This window comes from Equus quagga, chromosome 12, assembly GCF_021613505.1.
Source record: "Equus quagga isolate Etosha38 chromosome 12, UCLA_HA_Equagga_1.0, whole genome shotgun sequence".
Lineage (NCBI taxonomy): Eukaryota > Metazoa > Chordata > Mammalia > Perissodactyla > Equidae > Equus > Equus quagga.
In genome coordinates, this window is record NC_060278.1 from 32,895,401 (window position 1) to 32,917,445 (window position 22,045).

The 22,045-nt window shown below is 34.8% G+C and overlaps 1 protein-coding gene across 1 annotated transcript in view; it reads right to left on the bottom strand.

Moving 5' to 3' along the window:
- Nucleotides 1-22,045, bottom strand: part of CATSPERE (catsper channel auxiliary subunit epsilon) — a 253,986-nt gene that overhangs the window by 159,901 nt on the left and 72,040 nt on the right. The window contains exons 6-7 of the mRNA XM_046678004.1: nucleotides 12,840-12,864; nucleotides 1,672-1,749 (exon numbers count right to left, since the gene is read on the bottom strand). Coding sequence (XP_046533960.1) covers nucleotides 1,672-1,749; nucleotides 12,840-12,864 — 103 coding nt within the window. The remainder of the gene's footprint in view (nucleotides 1-1,671; nucleotides 1,750-12,839; nucleotides 12,865-22,045) is intronic.

The window sequence follows — 22,045 nt, forward strand, 5'->3', positions numbered from 1 at the left end:
TCAAAGGATGGAAAAAGATATTGCCTGTAAGTGGAAACCAAAAGAGAGCAGGGGTAGCTATACTTATATTAGACAACATAGACTTTAAGCCAAAAACTGTAACAAGAGACAAAGAAGACCATTATATAATGATAAAGGGGTCAATTCATCAAGAAGATATAACAATTGTAGATATATATGCACTCAATATCAGAGCTCCTAAATATATTAAACAGGTACTAACAGATCTTAAGGGAGAAATAGATAAAAATATAATAACAGTAGAGGACTTCAATACTCCACTTTCAACAACGGGTAGATCATCCAGACAAAAGATAAATAAATGAAGGAGCATTGGAATTGAACCACACTTTAGATGAAATGGACCTAACAGACATGTACACACATGCCATCCAAGAGCAGCAGAATGCACATACTTCTCAAAAGCACATAAAACATTCTCCAGGATATATCATACAATAGGTCAAAAAACAAATTTAAGGGGCTGGCCCCTTGACCAAGTGGTTAAGTTTACATGCTCTGCTTCATTGGCTCAGGGTTTCACTACTCCGGATCCTGGGCACGGACCTACACACCGCTCATCAAGCCATGCTGAGGTGGCGTCCCATATAGCACAACCAGAGGCACGCACAACTGGAATATACAACTATGTACTCAGGGACTTCGGGGAGAAGAAGAAGGAAAAAAAAAGAAGATTGGTAACAGATGTTAGGTCAGGTGCCAATCTTTAGAAAAAACAAATTTAAGAAAACTGAAAATTGAAATCATACCAAATATCTTTTCCAACCACAATGATATGAAACTAGAACCAGTAACAGGAGGAAAGTGAAAAAAAATTCAGAAATATATGGGAATTAAACAACACCCTCCTGAACCAATGAATCAAAGAAGAAACCAAAATAAAAATCAGAAAACATCTTGAAATAAATGAAAGTGGAAATTCAACATAATGAAACCTATGGGATACAGCAAAAGCAGTTGTAAGAGGGACATTTATAGTGATAAAAGCCTACATTATGAAAAAAGAAAGATCTCAAAGATTATAAATTAAGATCAGTAATGCTTAAAGTGTTTAATTACCATTAATATTTTATTCCCTCTAAAGTCAATTGCCAAATAAAACAATTAATTGACTGGTTGTCATTCTGATTTACCAGTCCATCCCTTGACTCATTAAGACGTAGACAGTCCCATAAGAAACTAAAACTGCTTAATCTATATTTCTCTTCAATACATTTTAATCGTAACAGAAGACAGAAGTTTAATGTTGAAAAAGGTAAATTTGTAGCAAATAAAAGAAAGGACTTATTTATCTACTGTATTGCACCTTTAGGAACTTCATTAGTCTCCAAGGGGTAAAGGATTCAGTAAGGGACTGGACTTCAAGATAGATGCTCAAGGAACTCGCTTAAAGCACTTTAATGGCCAGCCTCCTCATGAACAACGAGGTTCACAGATAATATGGAGGGTGCTCAATAAGAATTCTAAGGAAAGATTTATAATTGTAGAGATTGAGTACAAGTTCCAAATCACCATAACAGCTAAACAATTTAATGGATAATTAAAATGTATTTAGTTAGTTCTGGGCCCTTAAAATAAATTATTCACAGCCCTTAAAAAAGAAATGTAGCATATTATTTTATGTATAATAATAATAATGTTTCCACTTACTAGTGAAGGCTCATTTGCATTCCATAGCAACTCACTAGGGTCTGCATTTTCTGGATCGTATATCCATATAACAATAACCTACAAAAGAAAATGCGTTTGCATTTCTTTACATTTTGGACAAATGTCATTTTTAGTTATGGCAAAACATAACTATAACAATGTTTTTATTTATTTTAAAACTTTTGATTATACCATTTTAAAAAATCAAAAGCAATATGTGTTGGTTTTAACGAGTGAGACAATCCAAAGATATATGGAGGAAGAGTTAATAATATCCCGCTACACTCCTGAGGTAGCTACTGTTAAAACTTCGTATGAATGCCTACATTTCCTTCTCTACTCTCCCAGACACAGGGCCCCACCCGCACTCACACACTCCTACAAAAGTGAAAGCACACCACACATGTTGTCTGTAACTTGCTTTTGTCACTTGGTACACGACGGCCATGTCAACAGTTGTAGATTGGAAGTTTTTTTCTTATTTTTTCTTGAATAGACAATTTATTCACATAATTAAAAACAAATTAAAGATGTAGTGAAATTTCTCTTACCCTGTACTCCATTACTTAGTTCCCATAAGTCTACTGTACCACATGAGTAACTACTATTAGTAAATTCTTGTTTATATTTCTATCAAGTTTTTGTTTAATCAATAAATATGTTTTTTCCTCCTTTTTATATAAATTCTAGCACACCAAACAAATTTTTTCAAACATTACATTTTTCACTTAAAGTTATATCTTAGAGATATTTACATATTCTCATTAATTTTTCACCTGTGTATCATTCCAAATTACGAAGGAACCATAATTTATTTAACCAGTAACCTACTGATAACATTTGTTTCCAGTCCCTCGCCACGACAATCAATGCTATAGTGAACAACTTTGTACAAATATCATTTTGTGCCTTGGCGTTTTCCTAAAAGTGGAATTGTTGAGTTACAGAGCATATGCACTCATAATTTTATACATATTGCTAAATTTTTCTCCATAGCACTTGCGCCAATATACCCTCTCACCAGCAATGTAAGAGATTTCTTCTTTCCTCACAGCCTTTCCCACCTAGTGTGTTATCTTACATTTGGATATTGTCAGTCAGATGGTGACAAACGGTACTGTGACGCAGTTTTAATTTGCTTTTCTTTTATTATAAGAAAGTTTGAGTAGCTTTCCATATGCCCAAGTTCCACTTGTATTTCCTGTCTAATTGTTCATTTCCTTTGACCGTTTCCCATTTTTCTATTAGGTTGTTAGTCTTTATTTATTAATTTGTGGAAGTTGTTTATGTTAAGACTTCTATATTTATATGTTTTATATCTTGCCCTGGGTGGTGGTTACATGGATTCTTTAGGGTTTTCTATATATAAGATCATGTCGTCTGCAAACAGTGAGAGTTTCTTCTCACTCTCTATTTGGATTCCTGTTATTCCTTTCTCTTGCCTAATTGCCCTGGCCAAAACGTCCAGTACTATGCTGAATAAGAGTGGTGAGAATGGGCACTCTTGTCTTGCTCCTGTTCTCAGAAAGATGGTGTTTAGTTTTTCCCCATTGAGTATGATGTTGGCTGTGGGTTTGTCATATGTGGCCTTTATTACGTTGAGGTAATTTCCTTCTATGCCCATTTTGATGAGAGTTTTTATTATAAATGGCTGTTGGATCTTGTCAAATGGTTTCTCTGCATCTCTTGAGATGATCATGTGGTTTTTATTCCTCATTTTGTTGATGTGGTGTATCACATTGATTGATTTGCAGATGCTGAACCACCCTGTGTCCCAGGTATAAATCCCACTTGATCATGACGTATGATCTTTTTGATGTATTGCTGTTTTGGGTTGCCAATATTTTGTTGAGGATTTTTGCATCTATGTTCCTCAGAGATATCGGCCTGTAGTTTTCCTTTTTTGTGTTGTCCTTGTCAGGCTTTGGTATCAGAGTGATGTTGGCCTCATAGAATGTGTTAGGAAGTATTCCATCTTCCCTAATTTTTTGGAATAGCTTGAGAAGGATAGGTATTAAGTCCTCTCTGAAAGTTTGGTAGAATTCCCCAGGGAAGCAGTCTGGTCCTGGGCTTTATTCTTTGGGGTGCTTTTGATTCCTGTTTCAATCTCTTTATTTGTGATTGGTCTATGCAGATTATCTGTTTCTTCTTGATTCAGCTTTGGGAGGTTGTATAAATCTAAGAATTTATTCATTTCCTCTAGATTGTCCATTTTGTTGGCATATAGTTTTTCATAGTATTCTCTTATAATCCTTTGTATTTCTGTGGTATCTGTTGTTATTTCTCCTCTTTCATTTCTAATTTTATTTATCTGAGCTTTCTCTTTTTTTTTCTTTTTAACTCTGGCTAGGGGTTTGTCAATTTTACTTATCTTCTCAAATAACCATATCTTTGTTTCATTGATCCTTTCTACTGCCTTTTTTCTTTCAATAGCATTTATTTCTGCTCTGATTTTTATTATTTGTCTCCTTCTGCTGATTTTGGACTTTGTTTGTTTTTCTTTTTCTAATTCAGTTAGGTGTAGTTTGAGATCGCTTATTTGGGATTTTTCTTGTTTGTTAAGGTGAGCCTCTATTGCGATGAATTTCCCTCTTAATATGGCTTTTGCTGCAGCCTATATGAGTTTCTATGGTATGTTTTCATTTTCATTTGTCTACACATTTTTTTTATTTCTCCTTTAATTACTTCAATGATCCATTGTTTGTTCAATAGCCTGTTGTGGGGTGTGCACATCTTTGTCCCTTTCTCAGCATTTTTCTTGTAATTAATTTCTAGCTTTATAGCATTATGATCATAAAAGATGCTTGTTATTATTTCAATCTTCTTAAATTTATTGAGGCTTGCCTTGTTTCCCAACATATGGTCTATTCTTGAGAATGATCCATGCTTACTTGATAAGAATATGTATTCTGCTGTTTTTGGATGGAGTGTTCTATATACGCCCATTAAGTCCAACTAGTCTAGCCTTTCAATTAATACCACTGTTTCCCTGTTGACTTTCTAGCTGGATGATCTATCCATTGATGTGAGTGGAGTGTTGAGGTCCCCTACTATTATTGTGTTATTATTAATATCTTCTTTTAGGTTTGTTAATTGTTGCTTTATGTACTTTGGTGCTCCTGTGTTGGGTGCATAGATCGTTATAAATGTTATTTCTTCTTGATGGAATGTCCCTTTGATCATTATATACTGCCCCTTTTTGTCTCTCTTTACCTGTCTTATCTTGAAGTCTACTTTGTCTGATATAAGTATTGCAACACCTGCTTTCTTTTGTTTGCCATTAGCTTGGAGTATCGTCTTCCATCTCTTCACTCTGAGCCTGTGTTTGTCATTGGAGCTGAGATGTGCTTTCTGGAGGTAGCACATTGTTAGTTCTTGTTCTTTAATCCATCTCGCCACTCCATGTCTTTTTATTGGAGAACTCAATCCATTTCCCTTTAGGGTGATTATTGATGTATGAGGGCTTAATGCTGCCATTTTATCTCACATTTTCTGGTTCTCTTGTATATCCTTTGTTTCTAGTCCTGTGTATCTTGGTCTAACAATTGAGTTATATAGTTCTTTATGTTGTGTTTCTTTGTTTTCTCCTTATTTATTATTTGTGTCTCTGTTCTGCTTTTTTGTTTAGTGGTTACCATGAAGTTTGTATTCAATATCTCGTGCATAAGATAGTCCATTTTCTGATGGCCTCTTATTTCCTTAGAATAAACCTATTCAGTCCCTTTCCTCTTCCCCTCCTAAGTTGTTTTTCTCACATCTTATTCCATTTTATGTTATGGGTTTATGGTTAAAATGACAATATTATATTTGTTTTTGGTGTTTTCCTTCATTTTTTCTTTATTGCTATACTTGAGTATGCTATCCTGCTCTGATTCTGTCCACCTATTTATCTCCTTACTCCATGCTTTGTAACCCCTTTCTCCCTTTTTTTTCTAGATATGAGGGCCTTTTTGAGGATTTCTTGTACGGGGTGGGGGGGTCTTGTGGCTACAAACCTCCTTAGCTTTGGTTTGTCTGGGAAAGTTTTTATTTCCCCATCATATCTGAAGGATATTTTCGTTGGATAGAGTATTCTTGGCTGACAGTTTTGAATATGTCATTCCAGTCTCTCCTAGCCTATAAGGTTTCTGCAGAGAAATCTGCTGAAAGCCTGATAGGGGTTCCTTTGTAGGTTATTTTCTTCTGCCATGCTGCTTTTAGTATTCTTTCTTTGACTTTTGCCAGTTTCACTACTATATGCCTTGCCATAGGTCTTTTTACATGGACATATTTAAGAGATCTGGCAGCGTCTTCCACATGGATTTCCATCTCCTTCCCTAGGTTTGGGAAGGTCTCTGCTATTATTTCTTTGAACAAGTTGTCTGCTCCATTCTCCTTCTCTTCTCCTTCTTGAATAGCTATAATTCTTATGTTCCATTTCCTAATTGAGTCAGATATTTCTTGGGGACTTTCTTCATTTCTTTTTAGTCTTACTTCTCTCTCTTCCTCTATCTGGAGCATTTCAATCTTCAATTATGCTGATACACTCCTTTATGAAGTCCACTCGAGTGTTCAGGGAATCCATATTTTTTTATATTTTCCATTGTGTCTTTCATCTCTAATATTTCTGATTGATTCTTCCTTATAGTTTCAATCTCTTTTGTGAAGCAGCTCCTGAACTTGTTGAATTGTTTCTCTACATTTTCTTTTAACTCGTTGAGTTTTTTGATGATAGCTGTTTCGAATTCTTTGTCATTTAGATTACATATTTCTGTGTCCTCAGGACTGATTTTTGGGTACTTGTCATTTTCTCGCTTGTGTGGAGATATAATATAATGTTTGATATTCCTAGAGGGAGTGGCTCTGTTTTTTTGCATCCTGGTGTTATTTGGTCACAGTAACTGCTTATCGCCACTGGGTGGGGGTCAAGAACTGCATATTCTGAGCCCCCTGCCTTCAGCTAAGATCCCAGGGGCTGGAGCTGGCACTGAGTGAGTAGGGGTAGGGCACTTTCTTCTGCATGCTCTCAGGGTTTCCTCACTCTGCTCTCACTGTCTGTTCCCCTGGGGTGTTGGCATGATGAGGTCACCCCGTGAAAGCTTTTGCCCCAGTAGAGGGCTTCCCTCTAGGCTGCAAGGGCCCTTAGGGATCCTTGATGTTCCCATGAAGGAATGTCCCCTTCCTCTTCCTTGCCTCTCGGAGGCTGCCCACAGTCACGGATCACAGTCTTTAGGGGAGGGAATGAAGTTTTCTCTCATCCCATTCCACCTCCTCTGAGGGGGGGTCCAGCCTCTCCGCCCTCTGGCGTATGGCTGCATGGATCTCTCCGATGTCTTTTGTGCTGTGTTTGGATGTCCTCTGTTGGAGTATGAGTGTCTTTATTGTTGTATGTTGTAGGGGCACGATTACTGGGAAAGCTCACTCCACCATGATGCTGATGTCTGTACACGTGTTTTAAGAGTTTTTTATAAATTGGATCATATTATACACATTTTCCACATCCTCCTTTTATCACTCAAGTATACACCATTGAAATTCCCCAGTGTCAACTCTTATAATGTCTGAATATTCTATGATGTGGTTATACTGTAATTTACAGATCAGTTTCTCTAATGATGGAGATTTACTACAGGTCTAGTTTTGTTTTGTGTTTTTTTTTTTTTTACCACTATTACAATGCTGCATATTACAGATCCTTTTTCATATAGCCTTATGTACTGGAGGTTTCACTTCTGTGGAGTAGATTCCGAGGAGTGGTATTGTTGATCCAAGAGTATACATATATGTTTAATTTTAATAGATGTTGCCAGATTACTCTCCAAAAATTTGATCAGGCTGTAACTTCACATTTTTCACTGGCACAGTTTGAAATGTACCCTTTTGCCCAGATCCCCTCTAGCAATAGCTATTTTCTCTTGTTTGAGTTTTATCAGCATGATGAGTGGACATTTCATTGTTAATTTGAATTTTCCTGAGGTTAAGTGAATTTCAGCATCTTTTCATGTTTGTTAGATTTGCTTTTGTGTGCATGGCGTTTTCACATTTTTCAATTGACACGTGCCATTTTCTTCTCCTTTGTGAGAGTTCTTTGTTTTGCTTGGACTTCAGGCACACAGATTCAGAATCAGAATAACCACAATCCTTAGCTCATGTCACACTGTCATTATTGGCACGACCCTCTTTTATGTAATTATTTAAATTTTAAATTAGTAAAATGAAAACCAGGACCTCACCACCCTACTCAAAAACTAGAACCTTACAAATATCTTTACCTGAGTATTCCTCCTCTTTCTGGTTCCCTGTTTCTGCCCAGAGCTACTCACTTTTCTGAATTCTGTGTTTTTGATTAATATAGGGTTTAGTTTTTGGCTATTTTTTAACTTGATCATCCCATACACAGCCCCCTAGGACCTGATTTTTGTCTTTCAACATTATGTAACTAGGATTTATTCTAGTTATTGCCCATAACTTATCTCATTCATTTTCATTACTATTTAAAATTCCATCATGTGAATATACCACAATTTCTCCCTCCTCCTATTAATGGGTATTTGGGTTCATTCTGTTTGAGAGGGATAGATTTTATGAGCAGATCTATTATGAACATTTTTGAAAATGTCTTGATGAATGAGTGCAAGAAGTTTTCTTGAGTATATACTTAGGACTGGAATTGCTGCGGTGCAGACTATGTGTAAGATAATGCAGAATCATTTCTCAAAATGGCTATACCAACTTACATCCAAACCATCTCTGAACACCAGGGATATTAGCTGTTTAGTGTAAAATTTATGTAAAATTTTTTCGTAACTATTTCTTGTCTAAACTAACTTTGTTTATGGTACTTTTGGGATATGAAAGTTTTTAATTCTCACATTTTCAATTATGACTATCTTCTTCTGTGTGTGTGTGTGTGAGGAAGATGGTCCCTGAACTAACCTCTGTGCCTGTCTTCCTCTACTTTGTATGTGGGACACCACCACAGCATGGCTTGATGAGTGGTGCAGAGGTCCTCACCTGGGATCTGAACCTGCAAGCCCTGGGCCATCAAAACAGAGCCTGAAAACTTGTCACTGGGCCAGTCCCTTGACTATCTTTTTATTTATAGTTTCCAATATTGAATAAGATTTCCCTTGAGTCTATATGGAACAGCTTCAAGACTCTCCCCTCCACCCCACAATTTTTTATTTTGCATTTAAGTCTTATATGCCAATTGAAATTTATTTATTTTTGTATACAGTATGAAAGAGGATTCTACTTTCATTTTCTTCCAGGAGGATAGCTTATTATACTATATTATTCCATATTAACGTTAAGATATTTTTTCAATCAAAAATTGGACTCTGGATTCCAATTAAAAACTTAAAAAGCTAGATTTTTTTAAGTCATTCAAAATTCCGAAAGTAGCTCTTGATACAGCTTTCTTGTTAAGCTTATTCTTAAGTGTTTTATAGTCTTTATTGCTATTATAAATTTACAATATTGTACATTTCTTTTTCCTGTCTTATTCTTTACACTGTTATATTCAAGCCTAAATTAAATAATAATGGTGATATTAGGTATATCTGTCCAGTTCCTGATTTTAATTGAATTAGAAGTATTTCACAATTTATAATAATGATTTTTAGTTACTTGGGAAGTAAATTTTTTATTAGAATTAAGTGGTTCCCTTCTAAACTTATTTTACTTAGTGCTTTCATTAGGAATGGTTGTTAGAATTTTTAAACTTACAGATATGATCATTTATTTTTTTCTTTCATGTGTTGATGTAATGGATATTGTTGTCTGTTTTCCTAATAGTGAACCAGTGTTGCATTCCTGGAAGATACTGGCCCTTTTCAGTTTGTTCTTTTAGCATATTGCTGGATTCCATTTGCTAATATTTTATGTAGAATTTTTGCACTTATATATACAAGTATATTGGTTTACGTCTTCTTCCTTTCCTCCCTCCCTTCCTTCCTTTCTTTCTTTTTCTTTGCCTACTTTTGGTATTAAGGTAGTGTTGGATTCAGGAAATGAATTGGGGGAATTTTCTATCTTCTTTAGGATTGGATGAGGCTATATTATTAGGTATATATGATATCATAATTTGTTTATCTTCTTTGTAGATTTTTCCTTTATTATGAAGTAATTTCTCTCTTTATATCTGTTAATATCTTTTGGGTTTCACATATCTTTTAGTTTATATTCATATCATCACTCTAGTTTCCTTTTGATGGTGTTAACCTGTTTGCATCCTTTCTTTCCAAATTTTGTGTTACTCTTTGTTTTAACTAGGCAACTTTTATAAAAATCAGATTTCTGGAGTTTTTGTCATTTAATAGGTGAATTTAATCCAATCACATTTTCATTACTGATCTAATTTAAGTGATTTCTTAATCTTATTTTTGTGTTCCTATATTCTATGTTTTAATTTCTCTTTATTTCATTTTTCTTCTTATTGCCTCCTATTAAGTTGCTAGCATTTTAAAAATTGTTCTTCCAGAAGTCTACTTTTTAGAAACTACGCATTTATTTCTATTACTTTAATGGACAGCCTTAAATTTTTACATGCATTTTTAATGTAGGCTAAAGTTAATCAGTATCTTATCTTGAATATTTATAAGGATCTTAGACAATTTCAAAAGCAAATCTCCCTTCATTTTCCATTCTTTGTTGGCTAATATTTTAACTTCACTTTGTTTAAGAAAAAACATTAGTCATTATTGAAGTATTTTGATTGTGAATACTTATTTAGATTTATTAGCATATTATATAGTTTACTTTCTCACCATTATTTACTGCATCCTGTACTTTAGTTTTTCAATCTGAGAACTTATGTCTTCAGTTGTGAAAGAGTCTTCATAATTATACCCTTTCAGTATTATCTCCAATTCCTTTTCTTCCCCCTTTTGGAACTCCTATTATGTGTATGATAAGCTGTCTCAGTCCATCTTCTATGTCTCTTAACTTCTCTTTGGATATTTTCCATCTTTTCACTTTTATGTGTTGCATCCTGCATGATTCACATTCCAAATGACTAATACTGCCATTTTCTCAATTGTATCTATTCTTCTATTTAACCTGTTATTGAACTTTAATTTTTAGATGCCTACTTTTTCATTTCAAGACATTTTAATAGGATGTTTTAAAATTTCCAAATGTATAATTGTGAATAATTCCTGGTATGTTGGTTTCTATTCTTTCTTTTATCTATTTGACTATTTCAAATATGAATTTAATAATCTTTCAGATGGTCTTACTTTTAGGTTTTTTTTTTTTTTATTTTAATGATTGGCCCTGTGCTAACATCTGTTGCCAATTTTTTTTCTTCTCCCCAAAGTCCCCCAGTACATAGTTGTATATGCTAACTGTAGGTCTTTCTGGCTCTGCCATGTGGGACACTCCCTCAGCATGGCCTGCCAAGCAGTGCTAGGTCTGTGCACAGGATCCGAACTGGCAAAACCCTGGGCTGCTGAAGCAGAGTGCACAAACTTAACCACTTGGCCATGCACGCCGGCCCCATTACCTTTAGTTTTGAATCATATAAATTTTCTCCATTTTCATGAGTGTGTCTATTCCAGGCAGTTGTGTTTTTTGTGGTTATATCACTTATTTTATGATTATTTTCAGAGGGTTTGTTTTCTGTGAGAATCCTGTACAGTCTTGGTTACGGAAATGGGTTTTCAATCACCTCTGCTGGGCCTTAGGTGTTTCACTGCTTGCCTTTTTGTGTTTATTACCTAGCTGTAGGTCTCCAACCTCTTGGGCTGTTAAACTTGGACATTCACCTGAGATTTTGTGTAGGTAACTCCCTGTCCATTTAAAGCCCCAAAAAGATGTATCATTTCTTTACAATGACTCTAAGCCAGTGAGTGGGGCTTTATGAGTTCCTATTTTACAGACCTTTGATAAATTCTAGCTTCATGTAGGGAGGTTAGTTTCAGCTCCTCCCTCTCCCACAGATTGGAGGCTTCATTTTCTATCCCCTCACACATATTAAAACCCCTTGTCTACTAGCGATTATATTCTATCGAATACCCTTAGTTCATAATTCAATCTTATACTCTGGATTTTAGTTCTATTATTGCTGACATCCAGGAAATTCCTTTAGTTGCTTTTAAAGTTTATACACAGAGATGCCTATATTCATGTAAAACTCTGTACTAGCATTATATACACATGTATATTTTCTAAAGGCATTTCTATGTGTTTTGAGTGAGACAGAGGTTACTCTGATTACTTGGGTCTGTAATATGTATTCTACTTCTAGAATATTCCCTCTACTTTCTATATTAAACTTCCTTATCCACTGATAATACTCTTCATTGTTTTTTTGTGCTGCTATAATTATAGCCTTAATAAATAATTCTATAATGTCAGTTGGATTTGGGATAGGAGTACATATGGACACATGGGCTCATTCAATCATCTTGATCCAATACTGGGAGTTTATTTATTATTATTATTATCTTTTTTTTACCACCTCTTTTTTCCAGTAAATCACTGCTTTGAGAAAATTAAAATAGTTATAGAACTTTAATTTCCAAATATTATCACTTTATTTCAATTTTTAGAATTTTGAACGTATCTATCATACTTCTAATCATTCTCTGATCCTAATGTTAAAACGTTTTGATCTCATGACCACTTCATAGTCTTAAAAATTACTGATAATCCCACAGAGCTTTTGTTTTATGTTTATTAGATCTACCAATATTTACCATAAAACAAATTTAAACTGGTAACATTTAAAGATATTTATAAATTTATTTTTAAAACTATGATAAATCATCACATATTAACATATCTAACATTTTTTTTGAAAAAATAGCTTTTCCAAAACAAAAAAAAATTAGTGACAATGGTTGTTTTACATTTTACATTACAAGATCTCTTTAATATCTGGCTTAATGGAAGACAGTTGGATTACCATTGTGCTCCTGTATTCAAGCTGTTGACATATGTGGTTTTGGTGGAAGTATCTGGGGAAAATCTATCCTCACACAGGTATTTGGTTGAAAGGGAAGACCTCATGGATCTCCAGAAATGGTCTGTGGAGTCCTCAAATCATTCCTTAAGTATCAGTGCTCTGAGCAAATTTTGTTGAAAATTTACTTTGGAAAATTGTTCCTCTGGTAAACATAGATAAGAGGGAAATAATATAGTAGCAATATATAAGGGATATACAAAATTTTAAAAAAATATTTTACCTGGGTTAAATTGTGAACAAAATTTCTGTTGGGAAAAAGAGGAATTGTAGTTTAGTAAACAGCATGCTAGATATTAATCTGAATATTCTACTTTCAATATGCATGTTTCTAAATCTTTGAATATTCTCTTTATATTCCATTACAGATACACAAATGATTAAATGCTAAATATAAACAAGATACAAATGTCTATAATTAAATATAATTATTGATTCTCATGTGTCATCACAGAAGGCTGAGAGGCTTGAATCTGCTTGCTTACCTAACAATAGTACAAGCTCAGATGGCCAAAGTTGCATGACTAATCCTCTTTAAAAATTTGACACGATCATAAGAGAATACTATGAAAAACTATATGCCAACAAATTGAACAACCTAGAAGAAACGGATAAATTCCTAGACTCATACAACCTACCCAAACTGAATCAGGAAGAAATGGAGAATCTGAATAGACCAATCACAAGTAAAGAAATAGAAATAGTAATAAAAAACCTCCCAAAAAATAAAAGTCTAGGACCAGATGGCTTCTCTGGAGAATTCTACCAAACATTCAAAGAAGATTTAATACCTATCTTTCTCAAACTATTCCAAAAATTTGAAGACAACAGAATACTTTCTAACACGTTTTACAAGGCCAACATCACCCTGATCCTAAAGCCAGACAAAGACAACACAAAGAAGGAAAATTACAGGCAATATCATCGATGAAAATAGATGCAAAAATCCTCAACAAAATATTGGCAAACCGAATACAGCAAAACATTAAAAGGATCGTACACCTTGATCAAGTGGATTTATACCAGGGACACAGGGATGGTTCAAAATCTGCAAATCAATCAATGTGATTCACCATGTTAACAAAATAAGGAATAAAAAGCACATGATCATCTCAATAGATGCAGAGAAACCATTTGACAAGATCCCACATCCATTTATGATAAAAACTCTCAATACAGTGGGTATAGAAGGAAAGTACCTCACCTAATAAAGGTCATATTTGACAAACCCACAGCCAACGTCATACTCAATGGGGAAAAACTGAAAGTCGTCCCTCTGAGAACAGGAACAAGACAAGGGTGCCCACTTTTACCACTCTTATTCAACATAGTACTGGAGATTTTGGCCAGAGCAATTAGGCAACAAAAAGAAATAAAAGGAATCCAAACAGGCAATGAAGAAGTGAAACTCTCACTTTTGTAGATGATATGATTTTATATAGAGAAGACCCCAAAGCAATCTACAGATTCAATGCAATCCCAATCAGAATCCCAATGACATTATTCATGGAAATAGAACAAAGTATCTTAAAATTCATATGGGGAAACAAAAGACTCCAAATAGCTACAGCAATCCTGAGATAAAAGAACAAAGGTGGAGGCATCACAAACCCTGACTTCAAAATATACTACAAAACTATAGTGATCAAAACAACATGGTCCTGGTACAAAAACAGACACACAGATCAACTGAACAGAACTGAAAGCCCAGAAATAAAACCACAAATCTATGGACAGCTAATCTTCAACAAAGGTGCCAAGAACATACAATGGAGAAAGGAAAGTCTCTTCAATAAATGGTGTTGGGAAAACTGGACAGCCACATGCAAAAGAATGAAAGTAGATCATTATCTTTCCATACACAAAAATTAACTCAAAATGGATTAAAGACTTGAAGGTAAGACCTGAAACCCTGCGGCTCCTAGAAGAAAATATAGGCAATACACTTTTGACATCGCTCTTAGAAGGATCTTTTCAAATACCATGTCTACTTGGACAAGGGAAACAAAAGAAAAAAGAAACAAGTACGACTTCATCAGACTAACAAGCTTCTGCAAGGCAAAGGAAACCAAGAACAAAACAAAAAGACAACCCACCAATTGGGAGAAAATATTTTAAATCATATATCCGACAAGGGGCTAATCTCCAAAATATATAAAGAACTCTCACAACTGGACAGCAAAAAAAACAACCTGATCAAAAAATGGGCAGAGGATATGAATGGACATATTTCCAAAGAAGATATACAGATCTCCAAAAGGCACATGAAAAGATGTTCAGCATCACTAATAATCAGGGCAATGCAAATCAAAACTACACTAAGGTATTACCTTAACCTGTTAGAATGGCTATAATCATGAAGACAAAAAATAACAAGTGTTGGAGAGCATGCGGAGAAAAGGGAACCCTTATACACTGCTGGTGGGAATGCAAACTGGTGCTGCCACTATAGAAAACAGTATGGAGATTTCTCAAAAAGTTAAAAATAGACTGGGGCTGGCCCCGTGGCCGAGTGGTTAAGTTCGCGCGCTCCGCTGCAGGCGGCCCAGTGTTTCGTTGGTTCGAATCCTGGGCGCGGACATGGCACTGCTCATCAAACCACGCTGAGGCAGCGTCCCGCATGCCACAACTAGAAGGACCCACAACGAAGAATATACAACTATGTACCGGGGGGCTTTGGGGAGAAAAAGGAAAAATAAAATCTTTAAAAAAAAAAAAGTTAAAAATAGAAATACCATATGACCCAGCTATCCTTCTACTGGAGAATTTTCCAAAGAACTTGAAATCAACAATTCAAAAAGACTTATGCACCCCTACGTTTATTTCAGCATTGTTCACAATAGCCAAGACGTGGAAGCAACCCAAGTGCCCACCAACCGATGACTGGATAAAGAAGATGTGATATATATATAAAATGGAATACTACTCAGCCATAAAATAGACAAAATCATCCCATTCATAACAACATGGATGGACCTTAAGGGTATTATATAAAGTGAAATGAGCGAGACAGTGAAAGACAAACACTGTACAATTTCATTCATATATGGAAGATAAACTAACACACGGAAAAAGAGAATAGACTAGTGGTTACCAGAGATGAAGGGGGTTGGGCAGTGGGCATAAGGGGTAAAGGGGCATATTTATATGGTGACTGACAAATAATAATGTACAACTGAAATTTTATAATGTTATAAAGTATTATGACCTCAATAAAATGAAAAAAAAACTGGACAATTCACAAATATGTGGAAACTAATGACACACTTCTGAACAACCATTGGGTGAAAGATAAAATTAAAAGGAAAATCAAAAAATATCTTGCAAAAAATGAAAAAAGAAGCACAATATAACAAAACTTACGAGATGTAGCAAAAACAGTTCAAGGAAGGAAGTTTGTAGTGATAAATGCCCATCTAAGAAAAACCTCAAATAAACAACTTAACTTTACCCCTCAAGGAACTAGAAAGAGAAGAAGAAACTAGGCCCAAAGTTAGCAGAAGAAAGGAAATAACAAAGATCAGAACAGAAATAAGTGAAAAAGAGACCAGAAAAAGAATAGAAAAGATCAATGAAACTAAGAATTGGTTTTTTGAAAAGATAAACAAAATTGACAAACCTTTAGCTAGACTAAGAAAAAAAGACAGAAGACTCAAACTACTAAAATCAGAAATGAAACTGGAGACATTACTAACAATTCTACAGAAATACAAATGATCATAAGAGACTACTATGAACAATTATAGGCCAACATTTTTGACAACCTAGAAGAAATGAATACATTCCTAAAAATATACAATGTACCAAGACTAAATCATGAGGAAATAGAATATCTGACAGACCAATAACAAGTCAGGATATTAGACCAGTAAGTAAAAATTTCCCATCAAAGAAAAGCCCAGGACTAGATGGTTTCATTGGTGAATTCTACCAAAGATTTCAAGAAGAATTAATACCAATCCTTCTCAATTTCTTCCAAAAAACTGAAGAGGAGGGAACACTCCCAAACTCATTTTACAGGAACAGCATTACCCTGATACCAAAGCAGAGAAGGACACCACAAGAAAAGAAAACTACAGGCCAATATCTCCAATGAATAAAGATGCAAAAATTCTCAACACGACACTAACAAACTGAATTCAACAGCGCAGTGAAAAGATCATACATGATGATCAAGTGGGATTTATCCCAGGATGCAAGGATGATTTAACATAGGCAAATAAATAAATGTGAATACACCACATTAATAGAATGAAAGGCAAATATCATATGATCATCTCAATACATGCAGAAAAAGCATCTGACAAAATACAACATCCTTTCTTGATAAAAACTCTCCAAAAATTTGCTGTAGAAAGAACATACCTTAACATAATACAGGCAATATATGACAAGCCCACAGTTAACATCATACTAAATGGTGAAAGTTTTTCCTCTAAGATCAAGAACAAGAGAAGGGTGCCCACTCTCACCACTCCTATTTAACATAGTACAAAAAGTCCTAACTAAAGCAATCAGGGAAGAAAAAGCATCCAAATTGAAAAAGAAGAAGTAAAATTGTCTCTGTTCTCTGATGATATGATTTTGTATATAGAAAATCCTAAAGACTCCACCAAAAAATTGTTAGGACTAATCAAAAAATTCAGTAAGTGGAAGGATACAAAATCAACATACAGAAATCAGTTGTGTTTCTATACACAAACAATAAACAAGCAGAAAAAGAAATAATCCCATTTACAATAGTATCAAAAACAATGAAATAATTAGGAATAAATTTAACCAAGGAAGTGAAAGATCTGCACACCAAAACTCATAAGACACTGAAGAAAGAATGTGAAGAAGACCCAAATAAATGGAAAGATATCCAACTCATGTTAATGGATCAGAAGAATCAATATTGTTAAAGGGTTCACACTACCCAAAACCTTCTATAAGCTGCTTCTATAGATTCACTGCAATCCTTATCAAAGTTCCAATAGCATTTTTCACAGAAAGAGGAGAAAAAATTCTAAAATGTGCATGGAATCACAAAAGACCCCAAATAGTCAAAGTAGTCTTGAGAAAGAATAAAGCCAGAGGCATCATGCTTCCTGATTCCAAACTATATTACAAAGCTATAGTAATCAAAACAGTATGCTACTGGCATAACATAGATACACAGACCAATGTAAGAGAATCGAGAGCCCAGAAATAAACTCAAGCATATACAGTCACCTTATATTTGTCAAGAGGGCCAAGAAATGGGGAAAGAATAGTCTCTTTGATAAATGGTGTTGGGAAAACTGGATATTCATATGAAAAAGAATGAAACTGGAACCCTATCTTACCTCACTGAAGGAATTAACTTGAAATGAACTAAAGACTTAAATGTGAGATCTGAAACTGTAAACTCCTAGAAGAAAACATAGGTGAGAAAGCTCCTCGACATCAGTCTTGGCACTGAGTTTTTGAATATGACACCTAAAGCACAAGTAACAAAAGCAAAAATCAACCAGTGGGACTATATCAAACTAAAAAGCTTCTGCACAGCAAAAGAAGCAATGAACAAGATGAAAAAGTAACCTATGGAATAGGAGAAATTATTTTGGAAACCATATACCAGATATGGGGTTAATATCCAAAATATATAAGGAATTCCTACAACTCAACAGCAAACAAAACAAAACAAAGCAAAGAAAATCCCTACCAATCTGATTAAAAAATGGGCAAAGCGCCTAAAGGCACATGTTTCCATAGGAGATATACAAATGGCCAACAGGGATGTGAAAAGGTGCTCAACATCACTTATCACCAGGGAAATGCAAATCAAACCCACAATGAGATATCACCTCACATCTGTCAGAATGGCTATCATCAAAAAGACAAGAAATAACATATGTTGGCAAGGCTGTGGAGGAAAGGGAACACTTGTGTGCCATTGGTGGGAATGTAAATTGGTGCAGCCACTATGGAAAATAGTATGGAGGTTCCTCAAAAAATTAACAATACAACTACCACATGATCCAGTAATCCTACTTCTGTGTGATCTGCACCCCTATGCTCATTGTAACATTATTCACAATAGCCAACATATGGAAACAACCTAAGTGACCTTCAACAGAAGAGTGGATGAAGAAAATGTGATACATACATACTTTTACTTTTTTGCGTGGACCTTGAAGATATTGTGCTAAGTGAAATAAGTCCAATGGAGAAAAACAAATACTCTATGATCTTCCTTACATGTGACCTGGGTGAGGCCCTGGGCTCAGGTGTGGGAAGGTAGTCAGTGTAGGGTGTATGAATCCTGTGGCATGTTGGAGTCAGGCATGGCAGCAACTGTCCCACCCATAGCTAGCAGTATCGTGGTGTGGCAGATGGAGGCCCCATCTTGGCAGGGGTAGGGCTCTTGCTCACTTCCAACCCAAGTACCTGGTGTGTCCCAGTGCAGAAGTGCAATACCCTTGGGAGTTGCCCATCTGCCACGACTTGATGTGGTAGGCTCACTCTATGGAAAATATGTGGCTTGACGATTTCAGACTCTAGGCTTGGCTGGGGCAAGATGTGTCAGTTCAATGGCTATTGAGAAGGGAAACGACAGCTGGTGGGCTGCACACATGCTGAATCACCAGGAGACTATGAGGGTCGGTACTTGGCTCAAAAGTATTCTCACATCCATGAGAGCATGACACATAAAAAACACAATGACAGGTAGAGAATGACCATGGAAGAAAGGGAAAACTTTATATATAATACTTTTAACAGTATTTTCCCCCTGCCTTTTGAACAAGAGGACTCACATTTTCATTTTGCCCTGGGCCCAACAAAGATCCAATTCTGGATGCAATGATGAAGAAATGGCAGAATAGTATACTATGGTAGTTCCCTCTAGATTGTAGGATTTTAGTCATTAAAAATTTTAGAAACAGATGATGAATTAGTGAACTGAAAGAAATATATGAAAAAATAGTCTAGAGTAAATCATGGGAGACAAAATGATGGAAAATATAAAAAGACCTGAAGAGTCAGGAAGGATAGAATGAAAAATGTGACATACATTTCTATTATGAAAATCTAAAAAGACAGAAGAGAAGCAATGAGAGAGAACAAATACTTGAAAAGATAATGACTCAATTTTTCAGAATTGATGAGAGACACTAATCTTCAGATTCAAGAACTGCCAGAAATCATAAGTAAGATAAATAAAAAGAAACCTACAATAGTGAAACACCACAGGCAAGGATAAGTTCTTAAAACAGCCACAGAGAAAATACAGATTACCTGAAAAGATAAACCATCAGACAGCAGAGTTCTCAAGTGCAATAGTAGAAGCCAGAGGACAATTGAAAATAATTGTAAGCCTTGGGAGAAAATATAAACCAACCTAGACTTGTATTCCCAGAGAAACTATTTTTCAAGAATGAAGATAAAATAAAGACATTTTCAGAGGCACAAATACTGTGAAAATTTATCCATAAAAAATACTCCCTTAATGAACTCTTAAAGGATATACTTCAGAAAGAGAAAGTAACGTGAGAAAGAATGTCTGAGATACCGGAAGCATTGTTCAGAAAGAAAATGGTAGACCTGTGAATAAATCTAAATAAAAATTGACAGAAAAAAATGTCTAACTTGAAGGATAAAGTAACAACTAGATAGAAACAAAATAGAGAAGAATAAGCCAAAGCAAGAAAGGGAATATTTGGAGTTAAAGAAATTGTATTTTACAAAAAGAAAGTAAAGATGTTTGCTAACTAAAGTTTGCAACACCATTTACAATAGCATGAAAAACATAAATACTTTAAAATAAATTCAACAAAATATGTATAAGACCTCCAAACTGAAAGCTATAAAACTTTGAAGAAATAAACCAAAAAAGACCTAAGTAAACAGATATACCATGTTCATGAATTAAAAGACTCAATATTGTTGTTATGTCAGTTTTCTCCAATTTGATCTATAAATTCAATGGTATGTCAATCAAAATCTCAGTATTCTTTTAGTAGAAATAAGCTGATATTAAAATTTAAATAGAGAGGCCGGCCCCATGGCCGAGTGGTTAAGTTCACATGCTCCGCTGCGGTGGCTCAGGGTTTTGCTGGTTCAGATCCTGGACGTGGACATGGCACCGTTTGTCAGGCCATGTTGAGGCGGCATCTCACATACCACAACTAGAAGGACCTGCAACTAAGATATACAACTATGTACTGGGGGGATTTGGGGAGATAAAGCAGAAAAAATAAGATTGGCAACAGTTGTTAGCTCAGGTGCCAATCTTTAGAAGAAAAAAAATTTAAAGAGAAATGGAAAGGACATAGAACAGCCAAAGTAATCGTTAACAAGTAGAACAAAACTAGAAGACTTATAGTGTCTGTTTTTAAAACATAATAACCATCTGGAATAATCAAGAGAGTGTGGTATTGGCATTAATGAGGGACAAATAGAACAACAAAATAGAACAAAATCCAGACATAGACCCAGATATAGACAATTGACCTTGCAACATTAGTTGACTCTTTACAAGGTAACAGAGCTAATCAATGGGAAAAGAAAAGTCTTTCAACAAAGAATGCTGTAAAAAGTGCCATATAAACATAAGAGAAAAAAATGAAACTTTTGACCCATTCTCATACCATACACAAAAAAATAAAGTCAGGTGGATCATAGATCTAAGTGGACAAGCTAAAATGACAAAGCTTCTAGAAGGAAACTTAGGAGAGTATCTTTGTATCTCTGGAGTAGACAAAGGTTTATTAGATAAGTACTTACTGTAAAAGTGAAAATACATAAATAGAATTTAATCGAAAATTAAAATTTCTGTTTATCGAAAGACACTATTAAGCAAATGAAAAGGCATGCCATACACTGGAAGACAATATGCACAACACATATATTTGACGTAGAATTTGTATAAAGAAATACTACACATCATTAGTAAAAAGACAAACAACTCAATTAAAAACTAGATAAAAGACTTGAACATATATTTTACAAAAAACCATATAGGAGTGGCCAATAAGCTCATGAGAAGATACCCAACATCATTAGTCATGAAGGAATCCCAATTTTAACCACAATGACATAGCATTTAATTCTTACTATCATGACAATACTAAATATTGGCAAAAATATGGAGCAACTGGAATGCTCATAAATTGCAGTAAATAATTGCTTTGGAAAATGATTTGGCTTTTTCTTACAAAGTTTGATACTTGCCAATCCCCTAATCCAGAAATTGTACCCCAGATATTTACAAAAAAGAAATGAAAATCTATGTCTGCAGAAAGACTTGTACAAAAATTTACATGGCAGCTTTATTCATAAAGGCCCCAAACTGGAACAACTCAAATGTGCAACAAAAGAAAAATGGATGATCAAATTGAGGTATAATTATACTACTTAAAAATAAAAAGGAACAAACCATTGAAACATACAACAACGTGAGTTTGT